This window comes from Malurus melanocephalus, unplaced genomic scaffold, assembly GCF_030028575.1.
Source record: "Malurus melanocephalus ecotype Western Australia unplaced genomic scaffold, MMel_1.1 scaffold_4, whole genome shotgun sequence".
In the NCBI taxonomy this organism is placed as follows: domain Eukaryota; kingdom Metazoa; phylum Chordata; class Aves; order Passeriformes; family Maluridae; genus Malurus; species Malurus melanocephalus.
The window spans coordinates 4,732,721-4,748,538 of record NW_026623236.1 but is presented as its reverse complement, the minus strand read 5'-3'; the positions used below and the strand labels follow the sequence as shown (position 1 = coordinate 4,748,538).

Genomic DNA, 15,818 nt, shown 5'->3' with positions numbered 1-15,818 from the left:
TGAATGGAATAGGRACCGCACATACCAATTTTAAAGTGGAATTACTTAAGCCAACATATTTTTTAAAAGCTTTAGATGTAAAATAAATACAGCCAGTTGTGAAGTTTCAAGGTGTTTTAACTTAGGTGAGTCGAGGCAGAATGTTTTTGCATTTTCTTTTATAAAGCTATGTTATTTATTTGGTATTTTTAATTCTTGCAAGAAGTAAATGTKGCTGACCTTACAGTCTTTGTCTTGTCTTTATCTTATGGCAATTTAAATTGACCAGACTACTACTTAAATGTAGTATTGAATATATACTTTACATTTTTTTACTGTGATTATAAGGGAGCTAAGTAGTGTATGTCCAACTGTGCCTTAAAGTCAGAAAGCAGTAAATACCAACARTTCTCTGTATAAAGTGGCATGTGCTGAATAGAAGAATTAATTAGAACCAGGTGGAATGAATTATTGTAGTTAAAGGTCATTGTTTGTTTTTATCCTTTAATATCCTATAATTTTCTTATGAATTTGTGTAACAGTCTGGGGGAAAAAAGATTAAACCTGTAATGCATCAAAAATATTGTGTTCTGTCTCAAATGTTTTGTTTGCTCTTTGGTATAATAGGTGAAATACTACAGACACTTGGCACCTGATCACTTGCTTCAAATATGCCATCGACTTGGACCGCTCCTAGAGCAAGAAATTCCACAAAGTGTCCCTGGAGTGCAGACGTTATTAGGGGCTGGCAGACAGTCTTTGCTTCGTACAAACAAAAGTATGAAAATTTCATGAGAATTTTAAGAGTTTCTGATATTTCCTGAGGTTTTGCATTAAAAAAAACAAAAAAACATTTGCCTACAATTTTGGTGTGATTTTCAACAAACAGGTTGCAAACACGTTGTATGGAAGGGATCTGCTCTTGCTGCACTACATTGTGGAAGGCCTCCAGAGTCCCCTGTAAATTATGGCAGTCCACCTAGTATAGGTAAGTCAATTTTATTCTGGCACTACCATTGTAATACCTAACTCTCAGGGTGATTGATTTTTGTGATGTTGAGAGCTAGGTAGTAGTTCTGTTTATATTTATCCTTGTTAGTGTCCCATACCTTACCTTTAGTGTTTTTATTAAGATGCAATGTTGCCATGTTTATTGTAAAATTTTCTCTGAAGCTAATTTTGTTTTTGCAGTATAAATTGAATAAAATGTTTTTAAACAATGGATACATACAAACTAAATTATCTTTCTTAAAGGTGTATTAAGGCTGCCAGTAGATAAATAATGAGTATTATAGGACAGCGAAGTTTATACGCATTGTTAGGGAGGGTGAGTCATGTATACTGGTAAYGGTTTCCTTTGGAAAAATTTGAGTCTTGTAGAGGTTATTCTTTTTGCTCTATGGTATTATTCACTAATTTTGTAGCTGTCCTTTAGCTTGCTCTACTGTGCTGTACGGTGAAGCATGCGTGTGCTGTCTGTATGGTTAAAAAACTGAAAGTTGGAGGTCAGAGGTATTCAGTTTTTATTTTTAAGTTCACACATGGTCACTGAAATGTTTGTTAGCTTTCACATTTTAAAAACAAATATACATGGTTGTTTAGTTGCTAAAGGATCAAGACGTGTGATATTTTTAGAAGATTCTTTAAGGAGCACCCTTTTTCTTTTTTTTCATGTATAGAAAAATTAACAGAATCACTTGCATCTTTTCGCCTTTCTCGATTGATGTCCAGTGAAGGGCGAATGATTAAAACCAAATTGTCTGTGTGGATTATACCACTAAAAGAGTGGTGGTTTTTTTTTTGGTTTTTTTTTTTTTTTAATCAAAATGGTAGTTTCAGATAGATGTGCAGTGTTGGATGAGAGTGGGCAGAGAGTATCCAATGGATTGGCTCTGGATCAGGTGCAGCTGCTGCTGCTGCAAAGACAAAGGTTTCTGTCTTTGCAAAAAAAAGAGAGAACTGCAAATACATTGGCAAACTAATGTGTCACAATGTATATGAAAAAAACATATATAATACACTATATGTAATCTCATGGTATAAATATATAGCCAGGTGRTAGTAGGAACAGAGACTTTTTTAATATGGTAACTTGTCATGGGAATTTTTGAATCTCTAAACTCCTTTTGGAGGCTTTTGGTAGCCTCTAAGTTTTTAATGAGTTAGATAGATGCACATAACATATATAAAATATAAAATTGAGACAGATTAATTTAAGCTATTTAGATTTTTTCTTATGTTGCAGGAACTCAATATCAAATCTCAAAATACACACCAATATACTTTATCCAGAGAATTATCATTCTCTCCCAACAGCTGAAGCAGAACCATGCTAACAGCTAAGCTCTTAGGTAGAGCACAGCCAATTTTSACTTGGTAGATGGCAAAATATTTAGTGTCCTAGTAGCATTTCCATTTTAAAGCACAAGATACATGCTTTCCATKATGTTTCTGTAGATGCTTGGACTGTGGGATGAGAACATGGTTTTGCTTGCTGTTTAGAGCTGAGTTTGCAGAACCTTTTCAGCTGGTATGTGTATTGGTCCAAAGTGGATCACTTGAACCCTAATGTAGCACTGCATCCATCCAATGTGGTTTTGTTTCAAGTCACTAGTTTGGTATTCACATAGAGAGCTTTTTCTGTGTTGTGCTCTAGGCATGTGGGAGAAAATGCTTGTTGTTGGTTAGAAAATGTCCTACACGTGTGGTTGTGCAATAGCTTGATGATTGCGAATGTGGAAAATCTCGGGCTCTTTTTGCAAGGTGACTGCAGGACTGAGCTTTTTAATAGCTAAGATTTCTTTAGTGATTGCTTAGCTTTTCTTTTACCTGTGAATAAATTTTGAAACATGTTGGAGAAATCAGAATGATTAAGGATTGTTTTATGATTTATGTTCTACTGTAGTTTACAATGTACAGTAGGTGGTGTATAGTCTTAAAAGGGAAAAAAGATCAGTGTATGAGATCTGTGGTAGCTGGAATTCAAAGAAAGCTGTAGAACTGCTGYGGTAATGAAATGAAATGTTAAGAAAAATAACTTTCAGACTCTTTTTAGGGAAGAACAAGTCAGGCTTTCTAAATAAATGTTATTTTTATTGAATCTTTTGCAGAGCACTGAATGTTTGCAAAATTACAGTTATTTCAAATACCACTTTTTTCATGACCAGTAATTTCCTTTTCCAAACATTCATATAAGTGCTGGTAACTGAATGTTTTCAACTGTGAAGTGTATTTGGATTTCTGGGATATTTGGTTCATAGCTGTATATTTTAAAGCATTTGTGTTTGATTTATCTTATTCTATCTACTCTGATTTCTCAACAAAATAACAAACTGAAATGACACTTCTTTTATAAATTGGAGGGGTTTTTTTCTGTTTCCTTAAATGACTTCCAGTTTTCCCCTGGGAAGACTGCATTTAAGTATTTGCCTAACAGAAAAAAATCAATTAGAACCTATTATTCTTCAGGCTGTAYATATTTCAGGTGGAAATATAATGTTTGAGGAACAGAAACAAAGACCATGACATTCTTTTGTGTTGTGCTGGAAAACTTAACTTACATTTCAGTGAATGTACAAAGTTATTAACTTATTTCCTAGCCTGATGAATCAATCCATATAGGATGCTGATGGGCTATTTTTGTGTATGTAGTGTCTGCCTTGTAGGTAGCTGATTTGTGTGCAATTAAAATAGATCTGTATAAATACATRTTTCCCCTGAAAACTACAGAATATCTGTAGAACATGATTAAGAGAGGTAAAATTTGAATATGGAGTAGTCTTTGTCCAGTTGCTCTCACTTGTGCAAAATATCTTAYAAAAAATTGCTGAAGTGCTTAATTAAGAACAAAAGCATCTAAGTCATATGCTAATTTGTTTTGTTAAAGGTTTCATTTTCTTGGAAAAATGAAAAGAAAAGAAAAAGATCTCCTTTTCAGTAATTTTTGGGACCTGCTGAAAAAGGAAAGAACCTAAGCATAAAACTTTGAGAGCTTTGAGCTCAGAACTCTTGGGAAGGCTGACCACTCAGCTGTGAGGACCTGAATGATACTGGCTGGCTGCCTCAGACAATGAAGTATTTTTTTTTCCTGATCAGCGAAAATGTCTGCCTTTCAAAAGCAGTATTTGATGGTTTTGCAGAGTAATCAACCTCAAGTTCTGAGGCATTTTACACTTTTTAAAAGTTTGTTATTAAGTGATGCTGGTGTTTTGGCTGTAAAGAGAATGATGAGTTTTGAAAGCAGTGTAAATGTCTTTTTTTGGAAATACAGTTAATATTTCAGGCCTAAAAGCTAGCTTAAGAGTACTTTGCAYGACTCTATTGTTCTGTTTACTATAGTGAAAAAAAGAAAGGAAAAGACTACCTTTATTTTAAAAGATCTAGGTCTACATCTTGTTATATAGGTTTATTCAAGTCAAGAGTKAATTATACTAAAGTAAATGATTTATTAGTATGCAAGAATAAATGAGCTAATAAAATCTTATGGAATTCTGAGTAAAATACCAATGGAATAACTATATACTGAAAATAAGTGGGGTGTCACTGAAGTCAGGGAAGTCTGTAAATGTTTGAGATTGTATAGCTTTCATTTGTTTTTGCCTTCTACCTCTTGAAATATCTCACCTCTTACCACTTTGAATTAGGAAGAGTTGGCAGTTGCTTTCATCAAGCAAATGAATATTATRTATGAAGTTTGAGATGTATGAAGTATGTAGATTGCTTGTGTTTTCAGAAATACTCCAGTTAGGAGTTGATATACTTTTACCTTCATGATATGCTCAGAGACAAGTTCTGGCTTGATAATATAGCGAGCTTAATAATTTTACTTTGTTGGCAGTCATTTCTAAGTCAAGAGACTTGAAATACTGTATAGAGTTCAAAAGCTGAACAGAGAAATGGTAGGAACTTGGAAATCAATTCAAGCTCTTTTTTTTTTTTTTCTTTGTTTTGTTTTGTTTTTTGGTCTTGGACATCTTTGAAGAAGCTTGGGGGGGAAAGAAAGCCTTCAACAGTCCCAAACTGAATGCTCAATATATTCAGTCTTACTAGCTTGGAGAATGAAAAGAGTTGCCTAGCAGTCTCTACTATTATTTTTAACAGCTCTGAATCCCATGATATTCATTAGAGGCCTGTCTAGCCTCTTAAGTTAATGAAACTTGATTCAATAAGGGTAAGAGTTCTAAGTGAATTATATCCTTTGGGTATCCTTCCAGGATTCTTCTGAATCTGGTTCTATTTTTGTGTGAATGGAAGGGGAATGGAATTGGATTCTGGTCTTCAGAATAGAACTTCCATTAGCTAAATAGTACTCCAGAAAGGAAGAAAAAGAAAGGTTGTGTATGCATTTTAAAAATGTAACTTATACTTGGTACAAAATGAAATYTGATTTATCACTGATTGCTGGATAAGGCAGATTACTATCCCCTATCTGTAAGGCATACTCCATATTCAAGGATAAGACCATGTAGATAAAAGGATAGAATTGATTACTTTGTTAAAATTAGAAAGTGGAAAGAAAACCAARTAAAAAAAACAAGAAGGGCTAATGCTGCCATATCTTTCAGATCTCCAAATTTATCTTCCTTTTAACAGATTGCTGCTTTTCTTTGAGCTGCTTGTTCTATTTTGGGTGGGGATTGAGTTAGACAAATTCTGAAACTTTGAACGCCTTCATTTGGTGCCCATTGTATGCCTTTTGAGTGGGAGAAAATCTATACTCTTTTGTTTGTTCCAGTGGAAACTCCCACCACTTCACTTCCAACGACTTTGTTTGATTTTGACATTGTTCCAAGGGAAACCAAACAAATAAGGAGTTTTTGACTCTTTGTGATGTGTGGTTTTGAGATTAAGTTTGTTGGCAGCAGTGAAGTGTGACCGAAGCTAGATTTTATAAAATGAATTTTCATTTTAGGTTCCTGAGTGGCCCTTATAAAAAAAACGGAATTTAGAGCTTAAGGTTAAAACCTTTGGGTCAAAAATCCCATGGTTTTTACTCTACCCCACTTGCTTTTTTCTTAACTCTACTCTAGAGATTGAAGTTGGTTCTGTGGTTCTGAGGTAACAGAAGTTCTTCTGGCATAAAATCTGGTGATGGAGATGAGGAAACACATTAAGAGTTTTTACAGGTCTATCAACAGTAGGAAGAACAGTAAGTCCTGCTGCTGAATGGGGCAGGGGACCTGAAGTAGCATGAGAAGGAGACTTTGTGGAACTAAAGATGGGTCCTCCTCATCTCAGTCCCTGGGCAAGCAGTGAAGCAATATTTCTGGAGGTCAATGTAAGAAAAGACAAGTACATGGTTAAGAGTTGTTGATATTGATCTGTGAAGGAGAAACCATGCCTGACTAGCCTAATCGCCTTTTAAAGGAGATGAGTGGCTTGGAGATGAGGGAACAATAGTGCATGTTATTTATCCTGACTTCAGCAAGGCTCTCTGAACTGACTTATAACATTCTCAATGACAAAATGAAAATAAATGGCAGAACTGCTGGGATTGAAGGGCTGTGATCAGCAGAGTGAATTCCAGTGACTGGCACAAGAGACCGTCACTAACGGTATACTCCAGAAGTTGGTGCAAGAGCCARTATTGTTCAACATCTTCATTGATAACATCAATAATGAAACAAAAAGTTTTGCTAGCAATGGAAAACTAGGAGTGGATGATTGAGGAGAACCTTGACAGGGTGGATAAATGGGTCAACAGGAATCAAATGAAGTTTCACAAAGAGAAGAGTGAAGGTCCTGCCCCTGGGGAGGAATAACCTCACGCAACAGTGGATATTGGGGGTTGACCAGCTGGAATGCAGCTTTGGAGAAAACTACCTGGCTGTCCTGATGCTGAATCTGTCAGAAACAAGGTGTTCTTGCACACAAAACTCAAGCAGCATCCTGGATTGCTGGAGGCATTGCATTRCTGTTAGGTCGAGGGTGTTCCTTCCCCTCCTCGCAGTGTAAATAAGATTACCCCTGGAGTGCTGGATCCAGCTCCTCAAGAAAATACATACATGGACAGTCTATAGCTGTTAGCTGGTCTATCAAAGGACCAGGAAGGTGATGAATGGATTGAGGCATGTCGTGCAAGGAGAAGTCAAGAGATCTGGAATTGTTTGGCCTTGCGAAGAGAMAGTGTGGCAGGAGTGGTAGGGTGGTGGTGGTAGTATCAATGGTGATAAATACTTGAATTGGAGCATGTGATGGAGCCAGACTCTTCTCATTGGTGCGTCCTGACATGCCAGAGTTCAAGAACCAAAATGCAAATAGAGGAATTTCATTTTAAACATAAGAAAACAGGTTTGAGGGTCGATAAGAGCTCTGGCACAGGTTGCCTAGAGAGATTGTGAAGTCTTCATCCTTGGAGACATTCCAAACTGGACTGGACGCAGCACTGAGCAGCCTGCTCTAGCTGACTCTGCTTGAGCAGGGGCCTTGGAATAGAGGAGTTCTTTAGAGGTTCCATCCCACCTCAGCCATTCAGTGCTTGGGTGGTGGTGGACCATTTCATTCTGGGAGGCTGGTCATATTGTAAGAACATGAATCCAGTTACTAAAAACTAGAAGCCACTTCATTTTGTTTGGAACCAGTTAGTAAACAATTGTTAGCCACTTAAAATGATAAAATTTGTGGAAAAGTTTCAAAATGTCACAGATTCTCAGCTTTCTCAGACATTGGCTTTTACTGATAATTAAATATGAAGAATCCTGATTTTGAAACCAAAACATCATTTGGGAGTAAGTGGTGGTTAATAATACAGTGTTGTGAAACAACCACTTAGTAACATCTGTGTTTTTTATTTGTTTTCAATTTTATTTATTTATTTTTAAAACAGGACCTTATGTGTAAGTAGCAGATGGACATGTAAAACTAAGTTTATATTAATTTTCTTGGTCAGCCAGGCATTGGATAGTTTTTTGCAATGCATTGTCCATTTCACAGTGTCCTTCCAGCAAGGAGTATGCCATCTCTGTTATGTTGTTTTCTTCTTTCCAACCCTTCCCTTTGTGCTGGTTGACTCACTGTAATGCCCAACCAGCATTCTCCAAACCTTCCTGGGATAAAGTATCATCTTCCTTCATTCCCTTATGTAATTTGTGGTTCCCACTGTAACTGGTTAGTTGCTTATACCTTGTCACTCTTCCACTGAATAACAGCTTTGTTCATACTCACTCATTTATGTGAGGCCAAGCAAAGACAGAAAAGTACTAATACGGCTAAAATGAGAGAGATTAGACTTGCTGTCACAGAGGGTTCTAATTTTATTTTTTCCAAATGCAGTTAAAATCAAACTAAATAGGTAAGAGACCTGACAAGCATTGACACAACAATTGTTATAAAACCAAGGGCCTATAATTTGTACCAAGGCGTTATTATTATTAATGGTTGGTAACCTTTCTCATCTTGGCTTGGACAAGAAAAATCAATTTTGTTGTTTGCAGGAATTTTTGACATAGATATTTTTGGATTTTTGCTGTATTCTGGAGGTAAACATAAATGCTATTGTGCTAGCAAAGTCTGCAGGTGGCACATTGGAGTTGTCAGTGTTTGGAATAAATAGTGGGAATTGGTCAGTTAGAGAAATCGGGATTAATCACTTGGCAAAGTCGATGAGAGTAAATATAAAGGTAGTTAAATGGAAGGGATGTTGAAGAATATGGATGTGGATGTGAGAATTCAGTTTTAAATAACCAAAAGATTACCCCCAGTTTGAGAAGTCTTAAGAATTATTTATTTATTGGTATTTATCAACCAGTATTACCTTTCATWTGCTCTGATAGGTTGAAAGGGGTGTTTCACCTGTTGAGTTTCCCAGGAATATATGAATTASTAGTAAGTTGTCCATTGGTGATTGACATCAGCAAGATGTCAGTAGAAATACTGGCTTGGCTTCTGCTAAACTAAGCCTCTCCAGTTTTACAAAAAAACRCCAAAAATCAAACAACCCACGTCCACAAAGCCCCTATACTTGAAGTTGATCTCAAGTACTTCAGAAGGTTTTTATGAATTTGTGTGTATATTAAAACTCACATGTTTATGTGAAGTCTTTGGTTGTTTCATCCTAAAGAGTCTGTGTGTAGTGTTGTTTCATTAACACATCTCTACAAATTAAACTTTTATTTAAACTTTTTTTTCTTTTTGTGGGCTGTTGTTTAATTTGAAGGCATTGAGATGTCTCTCAACCATGTCCATCTTACATTAAAAGCAGACAAAAGGTAATTTCTGTGTAGGTTAAGATTATTGTGTAAACTCACTTAGCTGGGACAAAAACCTTTATTCTGTTTATTTGTGTGTACTTATCTGGTTTCTTTTTTTTTAGGAGTGTGTGTGTGTGTTTTGTTTGTTGAGGTTTTTTATTTAAATTAGGGTGATCTGTCAGATACCAAAACCAGATTTTTCTTGTGCCTGAACTTATCTTGGTTTCCTGCTGTTCTGACTGCTGGCAAGGAAAAACTGTCATAAGGCAAATACAACCATGTCTTTTTCTACTATGAGGGAAGGGTGAAGTTATAGTAGAGCCTTAAAACAGCAGTTACTCCACAAATAAAAGTGCTGTAAAAATGCTTTGCTCTACAGCTAATAATTCCACTCCTTCACAAAGGTTCTTGAACTAGGAAAACTTCCTTGAATTAAGGCCTGAGGCTAATGTACTTGGCACTTGGCTATGACACAAGAAGCTTGTGGTTCTTACAGAGTAGCTACAATCCCACTATGCAAATTGGCAGATTTAATGTAGTTTGACCTGTGCTGGCTCGTGAACCATTGTTATGTTGGTCTGGGCCAAACCCAAGCGGTGCGAGGGGTTTGTAGCTGTTTTGCAGTTGATTCTAGGGAGCAAGTTGTCCATGAGCCAGCAGKGCCCTTGTGGCCAAGAATGCCAATGGTATCTAGGGATGCATTAGGAAGACTGTTTCCCGCAGGTCAGGGGAAGGGATCCTATACCTCTACTCAACCCTGAGGTTAGTCTGGAGTGCTGTGTCTGGTTCTGGGCTCCTCAGCACAAGAGAGACATGGAGCTCTTGGAATGGGTCCAGTGGAGTGTTATGAGCATGATTAAGGGACTGAAGCATATCTCTCTGAAATAAATAGGAGAGGCTGAAGGAATTTGGCCTGATCATCCTTGAGAAGTGTCTATTGGAATCAGAAGAAAGGGTGCCAAGAGGTAGGAGCCAGGCTTTTCTTGGAGGTGCCAAGAAATAGGCCAAGAGGCAACGGGCAGAAACTGATGCACGGAAAGTTCCATTTAAATATGAACTTCTGCCCTGTATGGGTGACTGTGCACTGGAACAGATTGTCAGGAGAGGYTGTGGAGTCTCCCTCACTGGAGACATTCAAGAGCTGTCTGGATGCAATCCTGTTCCATGTGCTCCAGGATGACACTGCTTTAGCAGGGAGGTTGGACTGGATGACTGACTTGGTCCCTTCCAAATTTTCTTCCAACRCCATTCTGTGTGTGAATGTTACATTACTTGCCTTGTCACAGTTCTGTAGATKGTAAAATGTATCACCATTACTATTCTTCAGAGTAATGAGGAAATGGAGTGTGACTATGTATCCATGCAGAGAAGTATTATACTTTATTACTTTATTATTGCATGAGTAGCAGTTTAAAATTGATTGCAGTGAGCTTTATTTTCTTCACTGACATTCTTGGTAGAAGATTTCCATTTTGTTAAAATGAATTCTTGCTCCTGGAGCTTGTTAGCTTTTAAACTTAAAAAAAAAAACCCTGAAAACTCTGAAATAAAATTTTGTTAGTCAAAATCAGAAATTTCTGTAAGTTTTGGTAAATTTATATGTAAATTTTTGTTCGGTGTTTTTGTGTGTCTGTGTGTTTAGCTGTGGTGGATTAGYGGGATTTTTAAAAAATAAACTGTCTCATGAGTGGTGGATAAATGTTTGATTGAGTAGACTCAAGAAGTCAGTTACCTTGGAGAAGATTTGAATGTTTGCTGACCTTCAGTTAATAGAAATGCAGAAGCTTTTGCGCTTCTTATATTTGAGGTATGTTAATCCTTCATGGAAGCTACCTCAGTACTCCTGAATTTGGGCACTTAAAGTTGAAAGTGTTATTGCATTTTTGTACTATGCCTTGAAGCTCAGTACTTTTTCKGTGTCTGTATCATAGGTTACTTTGGTTTGTATTTTTTTCTAACTAGGGCAAAATGTGATAATTACTATGGTAAGCCGTTTGTATGCATGGGTGATTCACTGTTAAAATGAATTTTCCATCCTTGTCAAACATTTTAGTTTATGAATGCAATATAAATGCTSTCTCTTTTTTTCTTTACCTGTTTGGTAGTGGATACCCTGTTTTCAAGAAAACTAAATGGAAAATACAAACTTGAACGCCTTGTTCCAACTGCAGTCTATCAACACATGAAGATGCACAAACGAATTTTAGGACACTTATCTTCTGTATACTGTGTAACTTTTGATCGGACTGGCAGGCGAATATTTACTGTGAGTACAAAATCTTTATTTTTGTAGATTTTTTTTTTAAGGACATGTAATGTGTCACCTAATTGTTTCCAAAACCTGAGTATAGGGTAGATTAATTTTGAATGAAAAGCAGGTAAGTCCTTTACTACTGTTCCTCTCATATTTCCTTTTWAAATAGCTATCATGGTTTGCATGTTAAAATAGTTCTGGCATATGTGTCTGAATGCTAGATGTGATGGTGATTGCTGGTCTGTATAGTTCATTGAGAAAACTGTTCATTTTCAGTGGAAAGGATTTACCATATGTAGGTTCTTTCTCCTGGGCTTGTTTTGTCTAGTAAAAACATAAACAAAAGAAGGAACCGCCATAATGGAATTTGATTAGGAGGTTGGCGAGAACAGTCTCTGGTGTATTGTAACAAATGCTGGTTCACAACAAATTGTCTTTATGAGATCCTAGGAACTTTTTTAAATACCAGTATGTTTAGAATTTTTAACTACTTGGTTTTTGTTGTTGTTGCTGTTWAGACATAAATACTAGACAGATATCTGAAATCAGTACTGAAACTGCTGGTTTCCCGAGGAATGGGATTTATAAAATCAGATAGGTGTCAGTGTAATATTTGGATTTCTTGGTAAGTAGTCAATTTCAGTAGAGACAAAGGTTTCATAAACACACTTCATGCCAGTCCAGGATGCTTTGACTGCATTTATTGCCTTCCTACAAACACTGGATGTAATTGATACCTGTGTGGATTCAGGAGCTTGATTATGTTCTTTTAAACTCATGGCAGATAGCTTGAGCAATGCAGATAGAAGTACAGTTCAGGTTTCCTATTTTGCCTTGCAGTTCTAACTTCTAAAATGCTTTCAAGGCAGTTGTAAAACATAAATCACCTTTTGCCCACATTCATCTTCCTTTGTTGCGTGAGGACGTGTAGTTGAAGGGATGGGACACCTTGCAGTGTTTTGAACAAGCCTGTTTATTTGTTCACTTGTTGCTTCGGGCATAGAAGAGACTCATTTTCATATTTCTGTTGTTTTCATTTTCATATTTCTTTTGTTTTCATGAGCAAGCTAAATCACAGGCATTAAAATCTTRGGTCCTGTGGTTTATATGTGATTAACTTCTCAGGAAATGGGCTCTCTGTTGTGGGGTTATTTTGTATGTGGCATGGCAGAATGCATTAGAGATTTTATGAGAGAATTCTCTTGACTATAAAAGCAATTTTTTTTCCAAGAAAGAAGTAGAACAACCTGAAATAGCACTGGGGGTGGAGAGGGGCAGTATGCTTCYGCAACCCCAGAGCTTTGCTGGCATTCCTTTGCTGGCTGGTGTCCTGGTCTGATTGCTTGAAAAAAGTTCCCAGTTTAGATTATGATGGCTTCAGTCTGGTGCTAAATATAGTGGCTGTAGATATTAATTGTGGTTGTTGAATTTTCATTTTGGATGGCCTGGGACTGAATTTCTTATCTCTGCACTTTTRGGTAAATCCAGTGTTTCTCGTGCAGATATTTATGTGGTTGCTGGCAAATGGTTGTATTCCACATTTCAGTAAAATCCAAGTTGCTGTAGCTGGCCTGATATAGTCAGTAGATAAACAGACATGAACTGTTGTGTTGTAATTGTGTTCAATTGTCTGTATATTGAAATGGTGCCAACTTTTTTCAGTCTAGACTATTACAACTTCTAAAATCTCTAGTGTGGCATGTAAATTTGTCTGCATCATTGGGGAATTGTTCTTCCCTTACAKTTTTACTCTGCAGCCTTCACTGTGATGTTAGCTAGATAAGGTGTTATAGATTTATAATTGGTTTTAGAAGATGCATCATAATTGTTTCCCGTTCCACCTGACATCTGAAGGATTGRAAGCTTCTAAATTCAAGCTTTGTTCATTTTCTGTTTCAAATTAAAAGGAGAAGAAAGTGATCTCAGCACATTTGAGTCATGCTCATCTGGGAGATGTTGTCCTTGCTAGAAAGACGTTACTTCTCTTTTGCCGAAAGATAGTGAAAACAAGACAGTATACATTTTTCCTACTAGCCTAGTTGGTCTGTGTTGTGTTCGTGTAGCAAGGTTATGGTACTGGGGGGGAGGGTATAGGGGTAGCTTCTGTGAGAAGCTTCCAGAAGCTTCCCCCATGTCCTACAGAGCCAATGCCAGCTGGCTCCAAGATAGACGCGCTGCTGGCCAAAGCTCAGCCCATCAGAGATGGTGGTACTGCCACTGGSATAAGGTATTCAAGAAAGGGGAGAAATGTCTCAGGGCAAGTGTGGTTGGGAGAGAAGAGTGAAAATACGTGAGAGAAACAGCCCTGCAGGCCATATCGTGAGGGAAGAAGGAAAAGGAAGAGGTGTTTTAGGTGCTGGAACAGAGTTTCTCCTGCAATCTGTGGGGAAGACTGTGGTAAGGCTGTTGCTCTCCTGCAGCCTRTGGAGGTAGAGACTTTATTCTGGTTCTGCTGAAAAGTGTGACTTACAGAACTCACACAGGGTAACAGAAACAAGCACTGTCTTCTTTAGTTCCTGCACTACTTAACTTTCTGATTGCAAAGAGATATGGCCATTTCCATTTTCCCCCACCTTTATCTTCCTGTTTCTGCTGAGATKACTCTTTCTAGGGAATAATAACAGCATTGTGTAATAGTCTGTGTAAAGATTTCCAACCCAAGATTAATTTGTGTGTTGCTTGGCAGTTRCACTTCATCCCACAAGTGTGTGTAATGGCAAGAAAATGAACCAATATTTCTCCATACGTTGGTAATGCAGTCATCAATTCTCTCTCGATGCGAAAGTTGTTGTAAGATTCACTTTTGACAGATGCCTTTTGTAGCAATTGTAGATAAAACGTTTGAAACCTGAGTTGTGGTGCAAGCCAATGCCTTTGCTAGTAGWGTTGCAACAGTATTGTAAGAGTTATGGAATTGTCGCATTCAGTCCAGATAGAAACACATTAATTTATTTGAGCTCTAATATTGATGTCTTGCCAAGGTGCTCCAGAATTTACAGTTGCACCTTAAATTTTTTCTCGTCCCCCCCCCAAAGTTTTCATTGTTGAAGCTTGGCTGATTGTCATTTTTTCWCTGTAATGGAGATGTACAACATGTGCCTCTACAGTGACACTATAGTCAGCTGGCAGGGGGCAGTCCTGTTTTATGCTGATGAACTTTCCTTGGTTTGCTGTTACTAAAAAAACCTCTGAGGATTCTCCAGGTGGCATTACTGCACAACTGTTTTAAATTTTTTTTTCCTTGCTGACTATTTTATATCTTTATGACTAGTCTCTATCTTTTATAGTGTTTGGTACCTTTGGGTTGACCATTCTCCCCTCCTACTTTCAGGTCTCCCTTTTGAGCAGTGAGGCTATTATTTGCAGTTTATACACATACCCTTCTGTYTTGGCTTCTTGGATTTGTTGGTGGCGTCTGCATTTTGAAAAGTATTTCCAAGCTTATTCATATGCTAGTGTCTCATATATTAATCACAACATATCAGATACTATCTTTCGGATAATTATAGCATCCTTACTGACAAACTGATGATGTATGGTTTAGATGTGTGGGCTGTGAGATTGGCAATTGAGGGCATTTTCAGGTTTGAAGGATTGTGATTAGCAGCACAAGATCCAGCTGGAGGCCRGTCACTCGAGGTGTACCACAGATTTGGTACTGAGAGCAGTACTCTTTAATGCTGCCTTTAAGGACCTGGGTGTTGGAACAAGAGGGTGCCTTCAGTATATGCACAGAACAAAGTGTGAATGGTGGATACACCATCCTGTCYTAGCTGGCCTTGCTTGAGCAGGGGGTTTGGACTAGATYAAAGTATCTTCCCACATCAGTAATTCTGTGATTGTCTGCTCATTGCTGTAACTCAGACTATGGTTGCGTTCCCTGGTCTGGCACTGTGACAGTCTACAACCAAGCTAGATGAGGCAAATATGTTCCACAGATTCTCAAGATGGAAGTTTTATGCATAGGTAGAAATATTATAGGCTGTACCATTGCTCTTTTCACCCAAAGGGCAAAAAATAAAGTTATGAGCAAGCTTCTGTTACTTTCYGTTGCCTAGGAGACCTGTCTTATTTTATAAAAGGTAGATGAKAGTATTGCTATGCTTTCTGTTATCTTTAAAGTGTAAATGCTGGATAAACTTGTGCAGAGGCACTGTAAGTAGATGGAACTGGAAAAAATGGTAAAACTTTATAAGGATGTTGTCACACTATGACTTCTTGCGACCGGACATACACACACACCTGTGTGTGTCCAGTATCAGATCAGTGTTGTGGATGTTGAAACCCAACTTTATATTGCTTCTGAGCCAAAGTAATTGAACTAAATGTTTACAGTAAACCTTGTCTGTCAGTGTGTGTGCAGAGTTCAAATGTCATGGTGTTGAGCCATGGTGAGG

General features: G+C 37.5%; 1 protein-coding gene across 3 annotated transcripts in view; it reads left to right on the top strand.

Moving 5' to 3' along the window:
* Positions 1-611: 611 nt before the first annotated feature.
* The window catches only part of PHIP (pleckstrin homology domain interacting protein), a 96,693-nt gene continuing 81,486 nt past the window's right edge, over positions 612-15,818 (top strand). For 2 of the 3 annotated variants that reach the window (XM_057369342.1, XM_057369333.1), the window contains exons 1-3: positions 612-757; positions 869-967; positions 11,273-11,433. In XM_057369342.1, the coding sequence (XP_057225325.1) occupies positions 11,350-11,433 (84 nt within the window). In that variant the 5' untranslated portion in view covers positions 612-757; positions 869-967; positions 11,273-11,349. Of the gene's footprint in view, positions 758-868; positions 968-11,272; positions 11,434-15,818 lie in introns of those variants that run through there. The other variant, XM_057369325.1, reaches the window with a different exon arrangement.